General features: G+C 55.5%; 1 protein-coding gene across 1 annotated transcript in view; it reads left to right on the top strand.

Annotated features, from left to right (window-relative positions):
• RUNX3 (RUNX family transcription factor 3) overlaps positions 1-22,290 on the top strand; it is a 63,901-nt gene that overhangs the window by 15,493 nt on the left and 26,118 nt on the right. Inside the window, exons 2-3 of the mRNA XM_043909273.1 lie at positions 19,327-19,604; positions 21,540-21,696. Coding sequence (XP_043765208.1) covers positions 19,327-19,604; positions 21,540-21,696 — 435 coding nt within the window. The remainder of the gene's footprint in view (positions 1-19,326; positions 19,605-21,539; positions 21,697-22,290) is intronic.

Genomic DNA, 22,290 nt, shown 5'->3' with positions numbered 1-22,290 from the left:
CCCATGGACAGAGGAGCCTGGTGGGCTACAGTCCACCGGGTTGCAAAGAGTCGGACATGACTGAGCGACTGAGCACGATCGACTAACACAATTAACGTTATTTACTAACAGTATTGTTTGAAACAGACAATAAGAAGGAGGTAAGTCAGAGTCAGCTCCCTGCAAGCATTCCCTGGGGTCCCAGCTCCTGGGGGCCCTGATGGCATCTGGGCGCTGTGCCTTCACCCACATGCACCCCTCCCTCACATGTAACCCTCACCCACAGAGGCCGCTGTTCCCTGAGATCCATCCCCCACGGGCACACCTTCCCCACATGTACCCCCTCCCTCACCTGTGCCCCTCCCCACCTGTACGCCTGCCCTTCAGGCACCGCCCCCCCCCACATGCCTCCCACCTTCAGGCTAGCCCAGCCCCAGTCCAGGGCTCTGGGTAGGAGCTGTGGGTGTGGTCGGGCCACTATCACAAGCTGCCCCAGTTCAGCAGCCAAAGTCTGGTACCCCCTCTATGTTAGGCCCCCGGGCTGTGTGCCCACCAACCCCCATGCTCCCCCACGCCCACTCACAGAGGCAAACACACATCAGAGGCTGCACCCGCCGTGACAGACACCCAACTTTTCAGGAACCCCTGCCTGCGGGGACCCGGGGACATCTGGTGGTGTGGTCTGAGGGAGACCGCAGGGGAAGCAGCTTTACCCCTACCCAGACTGGTCCCCATTTCTCGGGCCAGGAAGTTCATCTCTTCCTGGGTGGGGGGGGGGTGGTCCCCAGACACCTGCCACTGGGCTGTGTCCATGCAGCTGATGCTTCGAGAGGGATGAGGCCTTTGGGAAACCCAGGACAGATGGACCAGAGTGGCGGCCCCAGCTCAGAAGGAGGTTCTCCAGCTGGGAAAGGCTTCAGAGATACCCGGAGGGGACCTTACAAGTGGGGAAACTGAGGCCACGCAGGAAGGTCCCGCCCTGGGTCACCCAAGAAAGGTAGAGGCAGAGGAGGTGGGAGCACATGGCAGAGAGGCAGTGAGGAAGGCAGGCCTGGTCCAACCCCTCTGGGCTTCGGTTTTCCCGCCCATCACATGGGGACCACGCGGGGACCTTCTAGCTCCAGCAGCCTGATCTTCTGGGAACTCTGGAAGGCTCCAGGAAGCTCCAGGTGAAGTCCACTTAGCTCCCTGGCTGCTGCGGGAGAAGAGGATGCAAATAGGAGGGGTCCCCAGGGACCTGGGTTAACCCCGCCCGAGCTCATTTCTGGCCTCTTCTTCCTGTGGGGTTGGTTAAAAAATAGCCTCCCATCTGCTGGGGCTGGAGGGGGGAGGTTCCATCTGGGGCTATCAGGTCCCCCCAGCCTGGCCTAGGACAGAGACTTGCCTACTCCAACCCCCCGAGGACCAGGCTTGGCTGCCTATGATGACGTGGCCCGTCTGACAAAGTTCTCTCTCCCTTTGACTCAGCGCCGAGTTATCACCACTGCTGGGCTCAGAGAAGCCACACGCCCAGGAGGTCCTCTGAGTCCCTGCTCTCCCATTTCACAGATGGAGAGGGTGAGGGCACACACATGCAGGAGAGGGCAGGATCTGGCCTGCCCAACTTATAGCTCAAAGCTCCCCTTGACTTCCCAGTTATGCTGAGGCAGTGCCCCATCAGATAGTAGCCAGAAGGGGCAGTGGCACTGGGTCTTTGCACCCCAGATTACAAGGCTCACGGCTCTTTAGGGCAGAATCAGTGGTCCACAGGGGTGCAGCCTCTGGGGGGCAGGGCAGAAGAGTCAGCTTTACACCAAGTCAGGCCAACCGGAGCTGAACCCCAGATGCCCTGTTCCCTTGCTCTGTGACTTCTACAAGTCACTGAGTTCTTAGGCCCTCAGGGATCTCATCTGTAAGATGGGACACAGTCATCCCAGCTGCTAAGGAGAGGTATAGGGGTGCACAGAAATGCACAGGGCCTGCTATGTGGTGAATTGAGTCATTGAATTATTAACACGCGTGATGTATACGCTGGCCTGGGGCCGAGAGCACCCTCAGAGATGTCTCAGGCTGCTGCATTTGGAACCTGGTGTCTGAGATGGAAGTCATGAGCCTTAGACCATAACGTGGACAAGTGGCTGAGTACACGAGTATCTTCAGCCTGGATGGAACCAGAGAGGCCTTGGATATAGATGGGGCCACTCTTCCAAATTGATCCCCAGGGTTTTCTGCCAAGGCCAGTGGTAGGAGTGGGGCTGGGGAGCAGTGGGCAGGCAGTGTTGAGGGCACAACAGTGTCCACGTGGGCTTCCCAGTCCTGGAATGTTCTCCAACGGAGGACCCAGGAACGCGCCTAAGGCGTCCACACCGGGGTATTCCAGGCAGTGTCTTCTTCATAACTGAAATCTGGAAACACCCAAAAGGGCAGACCACAAGGGAGCCAGAGGTGGGAGTCTGTCCATACTCTGACCCCCAACATGCCCAGTCAGCACAGTCACATCGCCCACAGTTGAGGAGAGGATTAATAACATGGGGAAATGTACCACTGTAGGTTGGTGAGCTTCTAAACCAGATTCAAAACATGGAATATAGGTTCCCACCATTAGAAAAGAAAAGAAAGAGGGAGGGAGAGAAGAAATTAAATCTATACATACAGTAAGAATACCAGAAGGCTGAAAACCAAAATATTAACAATTGTTCTGGGTGGCAGGATTATGGATGGTTTTAATTTTCTTCTGCATAATTTCATTATTTTCCAGTTTTTCTTTAATGAGTGTGTTTTATCCTTCTAATTAGAAAAAAATGTGTTTTGCTTCCAGAGATGGGGGTGTAGGGGTTAGAGATTGTTCTTCCCCTTTCATAGACTCTAAAACTGAGGCTCAGAGTGAGATAGATGTTCATTCATTCCTTTGTTCATTCATTCACTCGTTCATTGGTCCTTAAATGCTTCCGGAAAGCCCCCTAGAGGAAGGCTCAGTTCTAAGTTCCTGGGCCAAAGAACTGAACGTACTCAGTTCTGTCCTCAGGGTGGTCATAGTCTGGGAGAGTGAAGGACACAAAAGCAAGTCCTTATAATGCAATCAGAGGAGGGGACAAGTCCTCCTGGGAGCATCGGAGACAGTCTCACAATGAAGGGGAATTAGGACCAGGCTTTGATGTATGAGCAAGGGTTCTGCAGTCAGAGAAAAGCGGGAAGCCACCCCTCACAAAGCACCATGGTCTATGAGAGAAAAAGAATCTGCTATGTGTGGGAAAGCATATTAAGACATAAAGCTAGAATGTTCTGTGAGGGAATTCAAGGGCCCTGAATTGCTTGGCTCTGCAGGCTATGTGACTGAGAAAGTTACTGAACCTCAAGGGCCTCAGTTTCCTCATCTGTAAAATGGGCTAGTGACCTCATTGGGTTACTGCAAGAACTAACTAAGTTAGCAATTGTAGTGCACTCAGAATGGTATTTGGTATATAGCAAGGATCATGAAACTGTTTGCTTTCATGATTGGTTGTTATATACCCTGCATGCATTCTGGGAGCCAAAAGGATTTTTAAGCTAAAATTTAATGTTCGTTCATTCATTTATTTATTTATTTCAGTCATTCAACAGATACTTATTGAGATCCTAGTATGATCCTAAGCCTTTTTTTAATCACTGGGAATAGAGTTACCAGACAAAGTACAGGATACCCAAGTCAGTTGAATTTCAGATAAACAATGAATGATTGCACTTGTTGGGACAAGTTTATATTGAAAAAGTATTTCTGTTTATCTGAAATCCAATTTAACTGAGTATTCTGTATTTTTATTTGCTAAATCTGGCAAGTCTAACTGGGGATGTGAAACCAAATGGAAAAAGATTTGCTGTAACAAATCACCGCCAATGCAGTAGTTTAAAGCAACAGACATTATTATCATACAAATCTGGGGGGTCAGAAAGCCTGCATGAGTTTCGCTAAGAGTAAGGTGTTGGCAGGGCTGTGGTTCTTTCTGGGGGCTACGGGAGAATCCACGTCCTCATCGTGCCCAGCTTCTAAGAGCCGTCTGCTTTCCTTGATAGTGGCCCTTTCCCGTCTTCACGGCCAGCAATGCTGGGCCACGTCTCTCATGCCATCATCTCTGGTTGCCCAGTTTTCCCGATCACACCTCCCTCTGACTGTCCTCTTCTGCCTCCCTCTTCCACTTGTAGGGACCCGTGTGATGTATTGGGCCCATCAGATAATCCAGAATAATCTCCTCATGTCAAAGTCCTAAACCTTCACCATATCTACAAAGTTCCTTTTGCCACATGAAGTAATGTATTCAGTTTCAGGGGCTGGGATATGGGCATCTCTGGGGGCCATTAATCTGCCTGCCGCTGGGGCTCCAAGAAGGCCTTTCACTGGGGCGTCAGGGACCTGACTGAGGTGGGGAGTTGAGCCATGTGGACTGAATGTAAAGACATTCCAGGCAGAGGGAACAGCATGTGCAAAGGCATGGTGGTGGGGGTATAACTGTGTGTTTGAGGACCAACGAAAAGGCCAGTATGGCTGGAGGGGGAAGAGGGAAGGGGAGAGTGGAAAGAGATGAGGACAGACAGATAGAAGGTGGGTGTGGTCACGAAGAACCCCACAGGGCTGACTGGAAGGGCAGAATCAGCGATGCCCCTCTCCACTCCCTGTCCTCATCTGCCCTCAACCCCTGCTCCCAAGACCATCCTGTTCTGCTAACACCCACTCATATCAAAGGCCAAACTGCCCTCCTAGATACTGCAAGCTGAGAAGGAAAAGGGGTTCCAATGAGTTAGACTTAAGGATCCTCAAGGTCTTCCCAACACCATATGTGCTCAGTCGCGTCTGACTCTCCCCGACTCCATTGACTGTACCCCACCAGGCTCCTCTGTCCATGGGATTTCCCAGGCAAGGACACTGGAGTGGGTTGCCGTTTCCTCCTGCAGGGGAATCTTCTCAACCCAGGGATCAAACCCGCATCTCCTGTATCTCCTGCATTGGCAGGCAGATTCTTGACCACTTGCGCCACCTGGGATTCCTTCCAACATTGACCGGCTGTGATTCCCACACTCTTAAGACCCTCTGATTCTAGGGCTCTTATATTCAAGGACAAAAGCCTTGTAACAGTGTGACCTTAGGCAGGTTACTGACCCTGCTGAGCCTCAGTCTCACTGCCTGAAAGTGGGGTGATCATAGAACCCAGCCTCCTGGGCAGAGGGATGATGCCAGGAGTTAAACTGTACCAAGTGCTCCGCACTGTGCCTGGCATACAGTGAGCACTTACAAACTGTGCATGCTGATGACAAAGCTTCTGATATTCTTGGAGTCTTGGAGCCTGGAGTCCGAGACCCTGTCTCCAGGAGCCTGACACTGGCCAGCTGTGGGATTCCAAGTCTCCGGACCACCCCCCTGCACACACACTGCCAGCGTGCCCCTAACGCCCTGGCCTCCCCACGTGCTGGGTGGCAGGCCTGCTCCGCAACCACATAAGAGACCATTCCCCCAGGGAGTCCCCACACCTGGGAAAGCCGGCAGCCTGCCCGGCGCTGGCCCCGCCCGGTGGCTGGAACACCGGGCAAGATCAATGGAGCCCGGCTGGGCTCCCGGGCCCGGCACCTTGTTCCAATCAGGGCCGGGCGCCTTCCGCTCGGGACCCCCGTCTGGGTAGGGGGGCCCAGCGCCGCCCCTCCTGGGCCCTGCCTAGCGGCCCACGTTTCCAGCCCCGTGACCCCTGGAGAGCTGTGCCCAGGGCCAGACTCCACTCTGGCTGCTGCCTGCCTGGACCTGGAGGTTTTAGAACATGCTGGACGGCGGGGGCTGGCCCGAGGAGCACCAGGCTGGGGATGGGCTTGAAGGAGTCCTTTACGGGCCCCTCCCAGCTCCAGCTCGGGTTCTTCAGCGGCAGGTTGGGCTGCTTAGATTCATCCCCACATGCTTCTCAGGGCTACTGTGGGAGAAGCAGAAATCGAGAAACAAGATTCAGAGTCATGGACACTCCCGGTGCAGAAAAGGCAGGAGAAGGCAGATGGGAGCAATGGGTTCCTGCCGCGCCATGGGCCCTCACATCGGTTCCCTGCTCCCTTCCTCCTCCTGAGTCCTTCAACCTCAGGTCTTGGCTCAGATGTCACCTCCTTCAAGAGACTTTGACTGACAGCCACCCCGCCCCATCTAGGGAATTAGTGACCCACCCACTAGGTTTCCCAGAGGGCGCTGCTGGTAAAGAACCCATTGCCAAAGCAGGAGACATAAGAGGCGTGGGTTCAATCCCTGGGTCGGGAAGATCCCCTGGAGGAGGGCATGGCAACCCACTCCAATATTCTTGCCTGGAGAATCCCATGGACAGAGGAGCCTGAAGGGCTACAGTCCATAGGGTTGCACAGAGTCAGACAAGACTGAATCGACTTAACGCACACACACTAATTTTGCTGGCGTGTGTATGTATTCACTCCTTGTTTATCTTCTGTCTTCCCTGCTGGAATCAAAGCCATCAGGTCCATTGCTGGATCCTCAGCACCTAAAATAAATCCTGGCACATAGTAAGTGCTCAAAAAAACGTTTGTTGACTGAGTAAATCTAGCGCCTCCTCCATCCATTTGCTTATTTCTCCTTTTCCTTTCCTGCTCTTTCCCTCATCAAGTGCAGGGCTCCCCTGTAGGACTGGGAACATTCTCCCCCGTGCTCCTGGGATGGGACCAGGTTCTGTGAGCTAAAGACTTTCAGATTATCAAGCCTCCCCACCCACACCCCCCACTTGTTTTGACTGAAGTTTAGAGATGGAGCAGGAGGAGGGCCCAGCCCCCACCCAGGTTCTGAGCACATTCTAGGATCCCCTTCCAGAAGCCCACCCAGGGGCACCCCGAAAGTCACAAGTGATGAACATCACCTTCTTGCCAGTGACAAATTCACGCCAACAGCAAACGACAGAGTGCCCGATGTCTGAGCCTGTGGCTCGGACATGCCAGGTGGGAATTTATGAGCTTGCTCTAGTCTCTACGTGGCGCTGCCCTCATCCTCAGCACCGTCCCAAGGGCCACAGGCCTGCTAGGCGAGGAGGAGCAGACCACTGCTCACTGCATATTACTGGCATCACTCCGGGCTTCCCAGGTGGCTCAGCAGTAAACAATCTCCTTGCAGTGCTGGAGATGCAGGAGACACGGGTTCGATCCCTGGGTTGGGAAGATCCCCTGGAGGAGGGAATGGCTACCCACTGCAGTATTCTTGCCTGGAGAATCCCCTGGACAGAGGAGCCTGGCGGGCTACACTCCATAAAAGGGTCACAAAGAGTCGGACAGGCCTGCAGTGACTGAGCACGCACGCACAGCATCACTCTAGCATCAGCCCATTCATCTACCCCTGCTGGCCTTTTGTTCCTGGGGGTCATCTGTGGGACCCGGGCCACAGCTCTGTCTTGCGTCCATGATATCTGTGCTCTCTGTGGGCCAGGCAAGGCAGCTCAGGTTGCCAAGGTTCAAAAGCTCAGCTCTGACATTCACCCAGGGTGTGAACTGGAGCCAGTTATTAACCTTTCTGTGCCTCAGTTTTCCGAGTGGTATGATGGAAGTAATAATAAGGTTACCTAACACACGAGGTGGGCTTCCTAGGTGGCACTAGTGGTAAAGAATCTGCCTGCCGTTGCAGGAGACGTAGAAGACCAGGTTCAACCCCTGGGTTGGGAAAGACCCCCTGGAGGACAGCATGGCAACCCACTCCAGTTGCCTGGAGAATCCCATGGACAGAGGAGCCTCGTGGGCCACAGTCCATGGGGTTGCAAACAGTCTGACACAACTGAAGCAACTTAGCACTCGTTCATGCAATACATAAGGTGGCTGTGAGGATAAATTATATGATATATGTAAAGTGTGAATAGCATTAGTTATTGTAAATGAGGAGCCTGGCCCCTGGGATGAGGCTGCTGCATACAGCAATGCACAATTTCAGCATCAACAGACCTTGGTTTAAATCCCAGCTCCACCCCTTCCTAACTGGCTCCAGGAGACTTATTCAATGCACTTCAGTCCCTCACCTTTAAAGGATGCCCAGTGACAGGTACTTGGAGGGCTGTTGGTAAGGTCTAATGAACTAGGTAGGGACTGTGCCCAGCCGGGGCTGGCTACACAGAAATTCTCAGCATGGTGGGGTTGTCATGATGGGGATGGCTTCAAGTCCACCAGATGATTCAGCTGAGTGAGCTGGTGGACAGGACAATCTGGTTGAAACGGTGATTTCGCCAAGAATAAACATGTCCCAATTTTGATGCACCATGGGCAATTCTGCAACTCTATGCAAATTTAAGCATTTTTGTCTATTCTTTTTTCAGAAGTTTCAGGGAGGAAGGGCTTTTAAAATATTTTTTATCTTTTGCTTTTCTTTACTGCAGAATATAGTAACGGGGGTATATATAAATGTTATTTAAGTTATAATAATAAAATAGAGACCCATAAACCTACCACCCATCGTTTTAAAAAGCCCACTAAGTGGGCCTTAGGGCTCCCACCAACACCCCCTTCCCAATCACATCCCTCCTTCTCCTTCCCTGCTGCCATGGTCAGAGGGAGGACCCACTCTCCTGGTCTTTATGTCAACCATCATCTTGTTCATATGCTTTTTGCTTTCAATGTCATTTTCCATTTATGAATAGATACCTTGGAATAAACTGAAAGGCAGAAATAAAGGATGTGAGCCATTGAACTACCAAAGTTTACTTGGGGGGAAACCATGGAAGATGGCCGTGCGTGTGTGCTCAGTCATGTCTAGCTCTTTGCAACCCCCGCTGGACTGTAGCCAGGCAGGCTTATCTGTCCATGGAATTTTCCAGGCAATAATACTGGAGCAGATTGCCATTTCCTACTCTAGGGATCCTCCCGATGCAGGGATCAAGCCTGTGTCTCTTGCGTCTTCTGCATTGGCAGGCGATTTCTTTACCACTGTGCCACCCGAGAAGATGGTCAATTCTTCCCATTTTACAGATGAGGAGGCTGAGGCTTGAGAAGGCCCAAGGTCACACATTAGCAGGTGAAAATGCCCGGGCGAGAACTCAGAGTTGGTAGGCACTGTGTCACTAACTGTCAGGTCACAAATGAAACTGGTTTCATTCTCTCATTTGTTCAGTAAGCGCTTACTGTGAGCCAGCCTAGGCTGGCCACTGGCACCTGGTCCAGCCTCCAGTCCCATCCAACACTTGTAATCCCACTACAATATCCTGACCTCAACTTGAGTACCTCCCACATGGGGACCTCTCTACCTCCCGAGGAATGTCTCATTCTGTCTCTGCTTCTTTTCTTCATATGGAGTTCAACAACCACTGGCTGTAGTTCCACCCTCGACATGTATGTGGCCCCCTGACATGCATCAGCTCTTCAGAGATCTGAAAACAGTGCTCTCAGGCCCCAGACCGGACATTTCCCAGGGCAAAGTCCCAGTTGCTTTAACAGTCGGTCACATGACATGGCTTCAATACTCTTCCCCACATCAAGGTCTGAGTGACTCTCCCTGCAACTCTTGTATTACAGTCTCTTTTTTCTGGACCAAGAGGGCCCCCCTCACCTCCATGGAACTTTGGGAGGAAAGGAGGTTAACAGATGCTAGGGATGTGCCTGAAAGATGTGGGCTCACAAACCACCTAAAGAATCAATGCCCCTCGACTAAGAACAAATAGAAACTTCCATAGCCTGGGCTCAACTTCTCCCAGGGCCTCAGAGTTGGGTCCAGCTGCCTGTGTGACCTTGAACAAGCCCCTGACCTTGCCTGGGCTTCAGTGCTCGCAGTTGCAGATTAACATGGAATTCTAGAATACTGAAGATGGACAGTCCTCCTGGGGATCAAGTGAGGGCCAATGCATTTCTCTCCCTGATGGGGTTTGTTGGAGGACCGGAGAGGGAAGGAACTTGCCTGGGGACACCAGCAAGGAGTAAGGGGCTAGAGCCAGGTCATAAGTCATGACCACAGTTAGGCTCCATTCAGCCCCAACTTTCTGATTCGTGGAGGACAGGTTTGAGTTTATCAAGGTGCAAAACACAACTGCTTCCCCAACCAATGAGGGCAGCAAAGGAATCCTGGAGCATGAAAGAGTGGAGGAGGTCAGTCACAAAGAAGGACTTCCAGATGTTTAGGACGGAGATCTGGGGCCAGGACTCCCACCACATCCCGGGCCAGACTTAAGGCAATGACCCACATAGAAGACCTAATAAATTTAAAAGTGGAACAAACAGCTATAAAATGGGGACACCCGCCTCCACCAGTTCCTATGGGTCTAGGCCCAGGTCCACTGCTACCCAGCCTGGGAGAGAGTGTCCCACTCCCCATTGACTGGGTATGACCATGAGTCCCGTCACTGGTCTGGCCTCAGTTATCCCTTCTGTTTTGGGAGAATAAAAAAACCTGCCCATGTGCAACACTGTCCCCACTGGGCTTGGTGAACATAAAAGACTGCAGAATGGGCAGCGGTTCAGGCACTGGCTTTGGCGTCAGAGGGACCCGATTCCCAATCTAGGCTTCCTGGCTGCATGGAAACCTCTCTGAGCCTCGGTTTTCCACATGTGCCGAATTCAGGAAGTTGTTCTGAATTTCATCTCAAGACAATGTAGGTGCTCAGAAAACACTCTCCCCAGGCCTGGACCCATGCCAGGGGCCTGGACACCTATGGCAATTGGCTGATGGGAGGACCTGTGGGCAGGACCAGTCGTATCATTGCAAAATGAAAATACAGGCCCCTTGTTCAAAAAGTAATGAAGAAATGTCAAGGCGGGGTGGCAGAGCAGGAAGTCACGGGCAAGGCCCTTCTGTGTGACTGCACAGGTCACGGGCCCGGGACGCTGGCCCCGTCTGTGGGGACCCCTGGCGTGGCTCAGACTTGCTTCAGGTTGAGGAGCTGAGGCCCTGACACCCCAGCTTCCACCAGCACGCGGAGGGCCACCCCCTCTCCCCGGGGCTGCAGCTGGGATCACGACCGCTGGGCCCTGCCACGCTTGGGGGCCGTCGGAGGCAGCATGAAAGACCAACTGTTCTCTACCTCGTCCTGCCCCGTTTTTATCTCATGCCATGCATACAGCACATAGTTGATTTCTTTCCGCAAAGGGCTGCGCTTTTTTTTTTTTTTTTTCTTTTCCAAGGGCGACGCTGGAAAGCCATGTGGCTTTTATTGCTGGCAGGAATGTCTGAGGCGTTCCTCCACCACCACATGAAATGGAGCCGTAATCTTCATCTGCGTAAGGCCAAAGCCCCCGGTCTCCTCAGAGCCATCGGCCTCTGAGATTAATTAAGGCTTCACAAGGACTGACAGTCATTAGAACCTTTTTGGGGAGGTGGAAAATCCCTAATGGGACTGGCTGGGCCCGGGAGCCACTGGGTGGGCGGGGGGGGGGGGGGGGGTGGCGAGGAGGGCCTGCCGTGGAGAGGAAACTACCCTGGACCAGAGTCAGTGGGGGACCGCGAGAGGGGGTCCAAGGCTCTGCCCTTGGCCTAGGCTGTGACCTTGAGCGAGACCCTTCCCCTCTCCAGGCCTTGGTTCCGCCCCTTGATAAACTAGAGATTTGGATATGCTATCTCAGAACCCTGTGGAGTCTGACATTATAAAATCCTGAATCCTGCCCACAATTCTCATGCCAGGATTCTAATTCTATTCCATGACTGTAACTTCAAGCATCTGATTCTGGTCCATGAGAACAGAGTGTGGTAGTCAGGAACGTGGCTCTGCAGCCAGTCTGCCTGGTTGGAATCTGAACTCCACAGTTTCCCAGCTGTGTGTCGTTGGGCAAGTCACCTAGCCTCTCTGTCTTTGGTTTTCTCACCTGTAAAAGGGGGGTGATAACTGTACCTCTCCCATAAAAGTACTGGGAGGCATGGATTGAACTTAACTGCTGTCAGTAATGATGAATAATGCTCAGAAATTTAATCATGTGGTTGCAATCCTATCCCCAAAATTGGTTTGGAATACCAGTTTCTTGGAATCTCATTCTTGCCACCTGCTTAAGGTTTGGAGACATGTTGAACCTTGAATCTCTCCTATCTCTCTTCTACTCTGCAAGAGGCAACAGCCCCTCAGAAAGCCCTTTCCCTCCGTGATTGCCAGAGCTGAAGCCCTATACTGGAACTAGGGGAAGGCCATGCTCTTCCCAGAAGCCGTCTTGGGCTGCAAAATACCAGCCTCTCCCCTGCCCTCAACAGAAGGGTCCTCTGATTTGATGGGTCTGACAGTGGGTTGCTTGGCACCCAGCCATTGCTGTGGATGGAGGGAAGCCCTGTGACTAGCCAGCAGAGTGGAGACAGAGCCCAGATCTGCACCAAGAAGTCATGTTAGAAGAAGGGCCTTTGAAGGACTTCCCTGGCAGTCTAGTGGTTAGGACTTGGCAGTGGCCCTGGGTTCGATCCCTGGTCAGGGAACTAAGATCTCGCAAAAACAACAACAACAAACAAGGGCCCTCAAGACCTTCTTGTCTGAACCTCTCAGGTTCTGAGACCCAGAGGAAATAAGTTATTTACTGTCTGAACCTCAACTTCCCCATCTGTAAAATGGAGAGGACAAAAATCTCAACCCTGTAGAAGCATCACGAGGGTTAGTGATAACTGAGGTAGCACCCCCAGCACACAGCAGGGGTCTAATCAATTAGGGTAATTATTCATCATAGACCAAAGAGCTCTGCCAGAATTATTTCTGCTTTATAGATGACCATGGGCTTCCCTGTTGGGAAGCTCAGCACTAAAGAATCTGCCTGCCAATGCAAGGAAACAGGGGTTTGATCCCTGGGTTGGGAAGATCCCCTGGAGAAGGAAATGGCAACCCACTCCAGTATTCTTGCCTGGAAAATCCCACGGACAGAGGAACCTGGCGGGCCACAGTCCATGGGGGTCGCAAAGAGTCAGACATGACTGAGCTACTAAACAACAACAGATGACCAGAGTGAGGAACAAGGAGGACGTTAGAAGACCAGATGCAGGGGTGGGAGCCGAAGCCAGAATCCACTTCCCTGGCCACTGCTGGGGCCACCTACTCTCCTCTGGCCAGGCTTGTGCTGAGACCAATCCCCTGCCCTCCTTCCCTCTCGCGTTTGGAATCCAGGCATCCAGATGCCATGGGCATCCCTGCAGGGGGGCGCGGCATTTCTCCTGGAGCAAGGGGTCGTGACCGGCCGGGGGGTGGGCTGGGGTGGGGTACAGCGTGGGCCTGGCCCAGAGCTCCGGCCGGGGGGTGGGCTGAGGCGGGGTACAGAGTGGGCCTGGCCCAGGGCTCTGGCCGGGGGGTGGGCTGAGGCGGGGTACAGCGTGGTCCTGGCCCAGGGCTCCACCTATGGGGCTCCAGCAGGGTGGGTGGAAGTCAAGCCACCCCACTTTGGGGGCGGTGCCGTGCTGCCCCGGGCCTTGCCAAGTCTCTCTTCTTCTTCGGTAACACGGATTAAGTCTCTCCCCATTCTGGACTTCAGTGTTCCTATCTGTAAATTGGGGATCACAGCTGAGTCAGCCTCCTTGCGGGTGGGTTGGTTCCAAGGTAAAAGGAGAACGGGCAGTGGGTGGGCCTCGATGGACAATTCCTGCAGCCCCGTCCCCGAGTCCGAAGGGTCCGCTCATTTCCCAGTCCACAGCTATTTAACAGGTGCTATTGCCTCTCTCTAGCTCCCCCACCCCTTTGCAGTTAACCGTATTGAGGTCTTTCAGTACCCATCTGTATGCAGGGCTCTTCCCATTTCTTCATTTAACCAGTGCAGGGTCGGAGGGGGGAGGCAAGGAATGTACATAACCATTTGGGGTGCCTCCTCCCCAAATTTTGAGTCAGATTGAGCTTTTAACCTGGCTCTGGTCCTCTTTAGCCCAGAAAACCTTGGGCAATGTTCCTTTTCATTTAAAAGGGTGTTGACACCTACCACATACAATTGAGGGTTGAAAGACCACTTCAAGCCCAAACACAGTGGCTGGACATGGGAGCACCTCAGCCAACATGGCTGTTACGGCTTTGCCCACTTCACTGTCCGGCAGACCAAGGCTCAGAGAGGTGCAGGCCCTGGGCAAAAGTCCAGCCAATCAACAGCAGAGCCTGTAGCTCTGTCCTACCCACCTTCTCCTCCCCAGCTCCCTCCCCCTTCTCTGAGAGTCTGGCCCTTTCCAAAAAAAAAAAAAAAATCTACAATTTGAGATGCCACTTGTCCTCCTCCAGTCCTCTCAGCAGGAGCCTTCCTGAAAGGTTGCCCAGAGTGGATGGCCTCAGAGCTGGATTCTCTGGGGTGAAGGCTCCCTGCCCTGAAGGAGACAACCGTTCAGACACTTTATTGTTTTTCATGACCCTTTCTCATAATTATATAAGCATATTTTATGATATAAATATTAATATTCCCTGGTGGCTCAGACAGTAAAGAATCCACCCGCAATGCGGGAGACCTGGGTTCAGTCCCTGGGTTGGGAAGATCCCCTGGAGGAGGGCATGGCAACCTACTCCAGTATTCTTGCCAGGAGATTCCCCATGGACAGAGGAGCCTGACAGGCTACGGTCCATGGGGTCGCAAAGAATTGGAGAGCCTAAACACACACACATTTTAATGTAGAATACATATGTAGCATACATGGGGACTTCCCTGGTGGCTCAGTGGTAAAGAATCTGCCTGCAACGCAAGAGATGTGAGTTCGATCCTTGGGTCGGGAAGATCCCCTCGAACAGGAAATGGCAACCCACTCCAGTGTTCTTGCCTGCGAAATCCCATGGACAGAGGAGCCTGGCAGGCTACAATCCATGAGGTTGCAAGAGTTGGGCACGACTGAGTTACCTCCACCACCATATAGCATATATATTATAATAAAACTTACATATGTGTAAATGTAAGTTTACACATTTACATCTGAAATAAGGATGCAGACAAGTCCTAGTTTAATTAGTAGCATTTGCTTTCTTATTCTTGCACATAGAACAACTGATGGTATATCTGATATGGTGAAGCACAATGCCCCTCCCCTTCAGGTTGTGAAATGGAACAATCAGAACAACCTCCATTCACAGTAGAGGAAACTGAGGCAAAGTGAGGGACAGGAATGTTCCTCCTGGAGTTCCAGGGCATGAGGCATGAAACAGGTTTCCCCATGGATCCCTCTGGAGTGGGGGTGTGGAAGCCAGGAGAAATCATTATCTTCTGGCTGACGGTCCTCTGTGTTATTCACTGGACTAGGGCTACTGGGAGAGACTCCGGGAATAAAGGGAACAACCACCTCCCGGGGAGGGAGAGGGGGCTGAGGCAAGTTTCAAGTTAGGAAAGTTTCTGCCTGTGGGGAGGTAGGCGGCGGGACCAGTGGGTTTCCCGAGGGAGGGTCTGAGAGCCCAGGGGAACCTGAGTCCTCAAGATCAAGGCATGGGCAGTCCTCTGGTGGCGGCTGAAAGCCCTCCTGCAAGCTGCCTATGCCTGGAGGCAGGTCATAGACAGTCCTTAGCTCCCCCAGGGACCTCCCCCCGCACCCGCCCCAGGAGAACCATCTGGGACAGGACCTCCGTGGACCAGGCTCTGACTCGGGCAAGCTCTGATTGGATATTTCGCAAACGGAAAATGTGAGGCCCAGAGAGGGGAAGGGACTTGCCAAAGGCCCTGGACAAGGGGTGATCAGGACTTATTTTTGAGCATAACACTACCAGCTCGCGTGGATGGAGCACCACCTACGTGCCAGGCGTGTGCCAAGCACTTTACGCATGATTCTAAGAGACCACTGTTATTACTCCCACTTCACAGAAGAAACAGATGAGGCTCAGAGAGTTTTAAGCAATTTACTCCAGATCACGGTAGGTGGTGGAAGAATTTGGGCAGGGGAACCGCAGACCCAAGCTCCTTCCACATCAAGTGGACCTCTTAGAAGGTTTTTCAGAGCATCTACGTCCGCTACCTGCCACAGACGGGGGGTCCTCACCCCTCCCCAGGTACGGGGACTCCCTGGGAATCAGACTTGCTCTCAGAAGCTCTCTGGAGGGAGGGGAGACACGTGCAGGCACCTCACTACCAGGAATGCAGATGAAGCGCCCTCCTAAACACCCTCCAGCAGCAGGAGGGGGGCGCCCAACACGGGATCATTCTGACTCCCTCCCCCTGGCAGAAGGAGTGTCTCCCAGAACCCAGACTCTGCAAGGCCCCAGGTTGTGTTTCTGTTTACCCAGCTCTGGGCCAAGGTAGGTCCAGACCTCCTGGCTTCCTCTCCCTGTTGCACACGACCTGGCATGCACTCAGATGGGGGCTATTCGAGAGCGGCTGTCAATGGGTCCCAGGGAAGAAGGGACTGCTGTCCACACAAGATGGGGAAGGGAGAGATATCTGTGGGCCCCAGGGGAGGAGCAGATTTCAAATTGAAACTGTCTTTTGAAAATGGGGCAAGAATGGGTGGGGAGAGGAGAGAGAGGTGTGATGTTAGGTCTGTCAGTCTGGGGTAGGGACAAAAATGGGTTGGTCTTAGGTTGAAATTGGGACCGAGCTGGTCTGTTCCTCTGTGTGTGCTCCTCCTCCCGGGTTCCCCGAGAACAGGACAAGACTGTGCACGTCTACCAGAGAGAACGTTCTGCAGGGGGTCAGAGGCTGCCGGGACCCTCCGGGGTCTGAGATAAGGCACAAAGCGTCCACGTAAATGGGGGGAGGGGAGGGCAGCCTTCGATCTACCACAAAGCCACTGGTTTGTCCGATACGTGGCCGCACAGATGGTGAGGAATCGTGCGGGAGGTCTGTCCAGGAAGGGCGGCTTGTAGGAGCCGGCCGGTGGCGCCTGGTGCACATCTGTGCCCAGAACCTCCGCGGCTGGCAGAGTGCAGGCGTCAACTAGCGGTGGGTCCTGGGACTGCTCCTTGCCCAGCAGCCCTGGCGACCTCCGGCTGGGGACCCAAGCGTCCACAAACCCAGGTTCCCCGGTTCTGGCGCCCACCGGCAGCGAGCGCCTTTCTCTTGGGCTGGAGCCATGCAGGCACTTGTGGCCGGGTGCCAGGACCCACAGGAGTCCTATCCTCAGGAAACCCATTTGTAAACCGGCTGTAGGACGAGAGGGAGAAATCAGGCGGAGAGACCAGGAAGGGCAGGGCTGCAAACCAAAACCACTCAACAAATCGAATTTACAAACCCCAGATGCAGCGGGTCCTGACCCCAAAGCCGCTCCAGGGCAGCACGGAGTCACCCGCCCTTTCTGGCCCCGGGCCCTACCTGGACAAGACAAGGTGGGCCTTTGCAGCGGGAAGCTCCCAGAGGTCGGTCGCCCCAAAGCCCCTGTTCCTCACTTTCCTCCAGTTTTGCAGCCGGTATCAGCGCTCCCAAGAGTGTGCAGGCCCCTCCCGGCAACCTGCAACTCCCACGTGCAGGCTCTATAAAAAGGTCCAGCGAGGGACCTTCCTTGTCCCCGCTCTCTAAATGGTCTGAGGGGGACTGGTGTGAGGCTCTGACAGGGCTGGGGACCAGTTCTCCAGGTGGTCGAGGTGGGTCAGGGCCGGTCCATCTTAGACCCGATACAGGGCTTGATTTCGTTTGGCAAAGACTAAGTGGCCCGCGATGGGTCAGATTCAGGGAAAGATCTTGCTGCCGCCATCGGATCCTATGCTTCTTCGCTGCCAAGGCTTCGAATCAGTCGTTTTGCACCTGTCCAAGGCCGGAAACAACGAATATCCAACCCGATCTCCAAAACGGCAGGCAGACTCTGCACGCGTTCGTTTCCCAAACTCCAGGGGGTCCATCTGGGGCGATAATCCGGAGCGAATGGGGGCTTGATCTTTCCAGTCCTCCTCCTCTGTGTAGCCTGTCCCTAGGCCCGCTATCCCGGCGTAAAAGGCTGGAGAGGGGATCCTTTGCCTGTTTTGCCTCGGGGAGCGGTTGGGCCACGCGGTCGGGGAGAGGGGAGAAGGGGAGAAGGAGCGAGGACCCCGGGCTGGCGAGCAGAAAGTGCCTCGGCAGAGCTGTCTGCATTCCTGCCGCAGGGCCAGAGCGCACTGCCCGGGAAGACGTGGGCGTGGACCCGCGTGGGCCAGTTTGCATCCACCGGGTGGATGAAAATTCCCTGCTTTGGAAGTCGGGGCCCTTAGCTTTTGCAGCCATTCCCGCGCCTTCTCTGCACGGTTTCCTACTCATCACGAACTCTGGTCCTCTCCTACGAAGCAGGACATCGTTTAGATGCCCGCGGGGGGTTGGGGCTTGGGGGTTGGGGGAGAGATGGGGGGAGTGGAAACGCTCGCGTTTTTCAGGTAGCGTTGTGGTTTTCAAAGAGCCATAGGCCGACGACGCAGCGAGGCCTGCGCGATCCTGAAAGTCATTTTTGGAGGGGAGAGCGGAGAGAAATGGTGTTATTCGCCCCCACGCCGATGCGGGCACGGAGGGGACCCCCTTCTCTCTGGCCCCGGGCCGGGAGGAAAGTTGCACAGGGCTCGGTGCTGCAGAGGCCTCTGCCTGGTGAGCGTCATCTCGTGTGCGGTGGAGGTTCTGGGGTCAAAATAATTTGCGGGACAGGTAGGGGCAGGGAGAAGGCATTCTGGGGCCGCTCCCCGCTCGGTGTTACCGGCCTTGAAGGCCCCCCCCCCCCCGCAGTCCCCATCTGGGGGGTGTGGGGGGTGCAAGCTTCACAGGCCGAAAGCAGCTGGAGCTGGGGAGGCCTGGCTGCCGGCGGCCGGGAAGGGCGCCCGAAGAAGCTGGGAGTGGGGGGGCAGCGGCTGGAAGGACTAGATGTTTTAAACAAATTCTCAGCCTCGGCTCCAGCTCCCCAGAACTCTGGAGGAGCCCAGGGCTGTCGCGCAGGGAGTCGGGGGGGTGGCCCAGCTCGGACCCCGGGCGCCCTCCCCGGGCGGAGCCTTCCGCCCCTCCCCGTTGGGCGGCCTTCGGAGGCCCCCGTTCCTCCCCGGCGAGCGCAGCCGAGGTGCCCGCGATGGGGGCTCCCATTGGCTGCGCGACGCGTCGCTCGGGCCAGCCCCGCCCTCGCGGGCCCCCGGGGGTACTAACCCCGCGCGGGCGGCGGCGGCGGCGCGGCCACTCGGTTCTCGAGGATTTTGTTCTGGGGCTGCGGCCGCCCAGTCGGTGGGGCGGCCACGAGCGGGCTGCGGGCGGCGGGCGGGCGGCGCGCCCCGCCTCAGCCTGAGCAAGGCCGCCGGGACCGCCGCGAGGAGCGGCCGCACGCGGGCCGCGCTACACGCCCAAGATGCGGGACTAGCGGGCCGGGCCAGCGGCGCGGCCGTCGGGGGGGCGGTGAGGCCTCGCGGCGGGCGTCCCCGGGCGCCGCCCCCCGCCACCCCACCCCACCCCACCCCACGGCGCCCTGAGGCCCCAGCCCGGCCGCTTCTGCTTTCCCGCTTCTCGCAGCGGCAGCAGCAGCGGCGGCGGAGGAGAGGCGCCCGCGCCGGCCGCCCCCGGGGGAGCCGAGCCGCCGCCGCCGCCCGCCCGGCGCCCTGACGGCCGCTGTTATGCGTATTCCTGTAGACCCGAGCACCAGCCGCCGCTTCACACCTCCCTCCACGGCCTTCCCCTGCGGCGGCGGCGGCGGCGGCGGCGGCGGCAAGATGGGCGAGAACAGCGGCGCGCTGACCGCGCAGGCGGCCGTGGGCCCCGGCGGGCGCGCCCGACCCGAGGTGCGCTCGATGGTGGACGTGCTGGCGGACCACGCGGGCGAGCTCGTGCGCACCGACAGCCCCAACTTCCTCTGCTCCGTACTGCCCTCGCACTGGCGCTGCAACAAGACGCTGCCCGTCGCCTTCAAGGTGAGTGCGGGGGAGGCCCCCCACCCCCGGGCGGGAGGACACCGGCCCGGCGGCCCCGGGCGTCTCCGCTGCAGGAGCCAAAGCCCCGGAAAAGGGAGGGGAAGGGAGGCGCCCGAGAGACCCCCGCGGTGAGAGCCCGGCCGCCGGGTCCCCTGGAGCTTTTGCGCGCTCCACCCGGGGACTTGGGCGTACGCTCTAGAATGCACCCGGCACGGATGACTTTTTAAGGGCTTTGCCACCTTCGGTCTTGGGGTGGTGGGGAGGGGGGGCCCTGCGGAGAGACCGTTGATGCGGAAACGGGCGGATGGGGTTTCGCTCTTCCCCAACCCGGATCCCTCGGATACAGCCCTGCGGGCAGCGAGCGGGGCAGAGAGGAGCAGCCCTGGGACCCGGGCGAGGACCCCGGAGGCGGGGTGCGGAGGGTGGGAGAGGGCCTACCCTCCCCTGCCCGCACCCCCTCCTCCTGCACGGCTCTCAGAAAACACTTCCTGCTCACACCGTCAACCCCTGGCTTCTGAAGTTTTACACCGGGAGGCTCCAGGCCGGGATGGGGGGCCCTGAACCCTAAGCGATTGCTGGCCGGGATCCCGAATGTCAGACCGAGATGGGGGGGGGGGGCGCTCCCACACCTGGCAGCCCCTGGTAGCCATCCCAAGGAGCTTTTTTCTATTTGCTGGGGAGTAGGCGACTGTTTCATTTTCATTTTTTTTAAGGGGGCAGCGAGATGAAACGAAAACGCCTTGGTTTTCCCCTAAACCTCTCACAGCTGCCGTGAGAAAGGGCAACGCAGGAAGGGCCAGCGGCTGGGGGTGGCGGGTGCCCGAGGTGACTGGAAACAGCGGCTCCTGGCAGCCGAGGCCGTCTTTGGTCCCATTAAGACGACTCCAAATTGGAAAAAGGGATGAGTGGCTCTTTGAGGTCTCCCGGGTGACATCTTAAAATACCAGTGGGGAAAATCTCCCGGGGAGGAGGGGGAGGGGGAGGCCCGTGTGACTTTAATCCTCAGATTGGAGGTTTTACTGTCACTTGGAGCTTAAAAGGAATCTTTGAAATTAAAAGAAGACAGGATGTTGACAGGAAATCTGGCCTTTTTAATCAGACCCCAAACATTTTCTCCTTGAAATTTTTACCATCTGGATCCCCAGTCCCTGCACGCGGTGGCCACGTTTAAATGGCTGTGACTGCCTTTGCAGTCTGATTTCCTTTGCAAAAGGCATCTGTCTCTCCACGCTCCTTAGGGCCTGGGGTGGGGAAGACTATATTGGGGGCGCATCTCCACCTTCATTTTGCAATTCTTCAGCAGGTGCATCCTCCTGTTATCAGAAGCCCCTCTCTCACTTTAAAGGGGGTTTCTGGGCAGTCCCTCTCAAAACAGCAGTTTGTTTTGCGTTTTGCATTTTCCCTGCATAACGAATTCAGGCTCTGCAGAGGCAGATGAACTGGGCCTGGGCCGCATTTTGGCGCCCCATTTCATACCCCAAAGGGCTCTTGCATTAATTGAATGTGGGGGAGCAGTCCCGTTATTGTTGTTGTTGATATTATTTTCACTCAGAGACTCGGTTGCTAGGAGCGTGTTGATTCCTCTTTTGCTCAAGCCGAAGGGAAGAGAGGAACTGCACCCCAGGACACAGTGTCTGTGCTCATTCCCCGCTTTCACTTAGGTTTCGTTGCATTGAAATGATCAATTCTTCAGGATGTGATTTAATCAGTTGATGTAGGATTTGGGTGTGGAAAGTAGAGATTTTTGCCTTCTGATTTTTGTGGTATTGGGGGGGGGGCGCAAGTGCCTATTGTTTTTAAGCCTCTTCTCCACCCCCGCATTTGAAAAATCCGCATTGCGCCTGGGCCGCGTAGGGGAGCTGCTGCCCCTGCCCCCTCTTCTTTCGCTGGCCTCCCCTACCTGCCTAAGCTGTCCCCGCACCCCCATGCCCTCAGGTGGTGGCGCTGGGGGACGTGCCAGATGGAACGGTGGTGACAGTGATGGCGGGCAACGACGAGAACTACTCCGCTGAGCTGCGCAACGCCTCGGCCGTCATGAAGAACCAGGTGGCCAGGTTCAACGACCTCCGCTTCGTGGGCCGCAGTGGGCGAGGTGAGCGGAAGGGCGACTTTGGCGATGGCAGAGGCGCAGGGAAGTGAGCTGAGAACGAGGCTTTGGGGTCCTTGCGGAAGCCCTGGAAACAGGTCTCCAGGCCCACCTCTGTCCAAAATAGCAGTTTGGAACCCCTTAAGGTGTTTCAGACCCTTTTGAGAAGGTGGAGAAAGTTAGGGTCTTTGGCCAGAAAAGACACAATTTTCTTTCCGTTTCTGGGGTTTACTAACTTGTGAAGCCTTCCCCGTCTCCCCTCTTTCCGATAAGCTCCTCAGCCTCACAGGAGATGCTGGGGGATCGCGGACCAACAAGCTCAAAATGGGGCCTCATGGGTCTTTACGGTGCGGCGCGGCGCGGCGCGTTGCTTAGAAGCTGGTTTTGACAAATCCTTGGTCTTTGGGGCCCCGAACACCCCAACCACTCTCTCCACTGGGGTGGAGTCTCCCCCACACTTTGAGGCTGCCTCTCCCCAGCTGTGGTCTCCCGAAGCCACAGTTTCGCCAGCCCCTTTGAACCTTAAGGTGGTTTAGAAAAGAAAAAAACCGAACTCAGTGCAGGATGCTGGGTGCTGGAAAGCAGAGCTTGAAGGCTGCC

This window comes from Cervus elaphus, chromosome 8 (assembly GCF_910594005.1).
Source record: "Cervus elaphus chromosome 8, mCerEla1.1, whole genome shotgun sequence".
In the NCBI taxonomy this organism is placed as follows: Eukaryota; Metazoa; Chordata; class Mammalia; order Artiodactyla; family Cervidae; genus Cervus; species Cervus elaphus.
The sequence above is the reverse complement of the archived record's forward strand: the minus strand, read 5'-3'. Positions and strand labels throughout refer to the sequence as shown.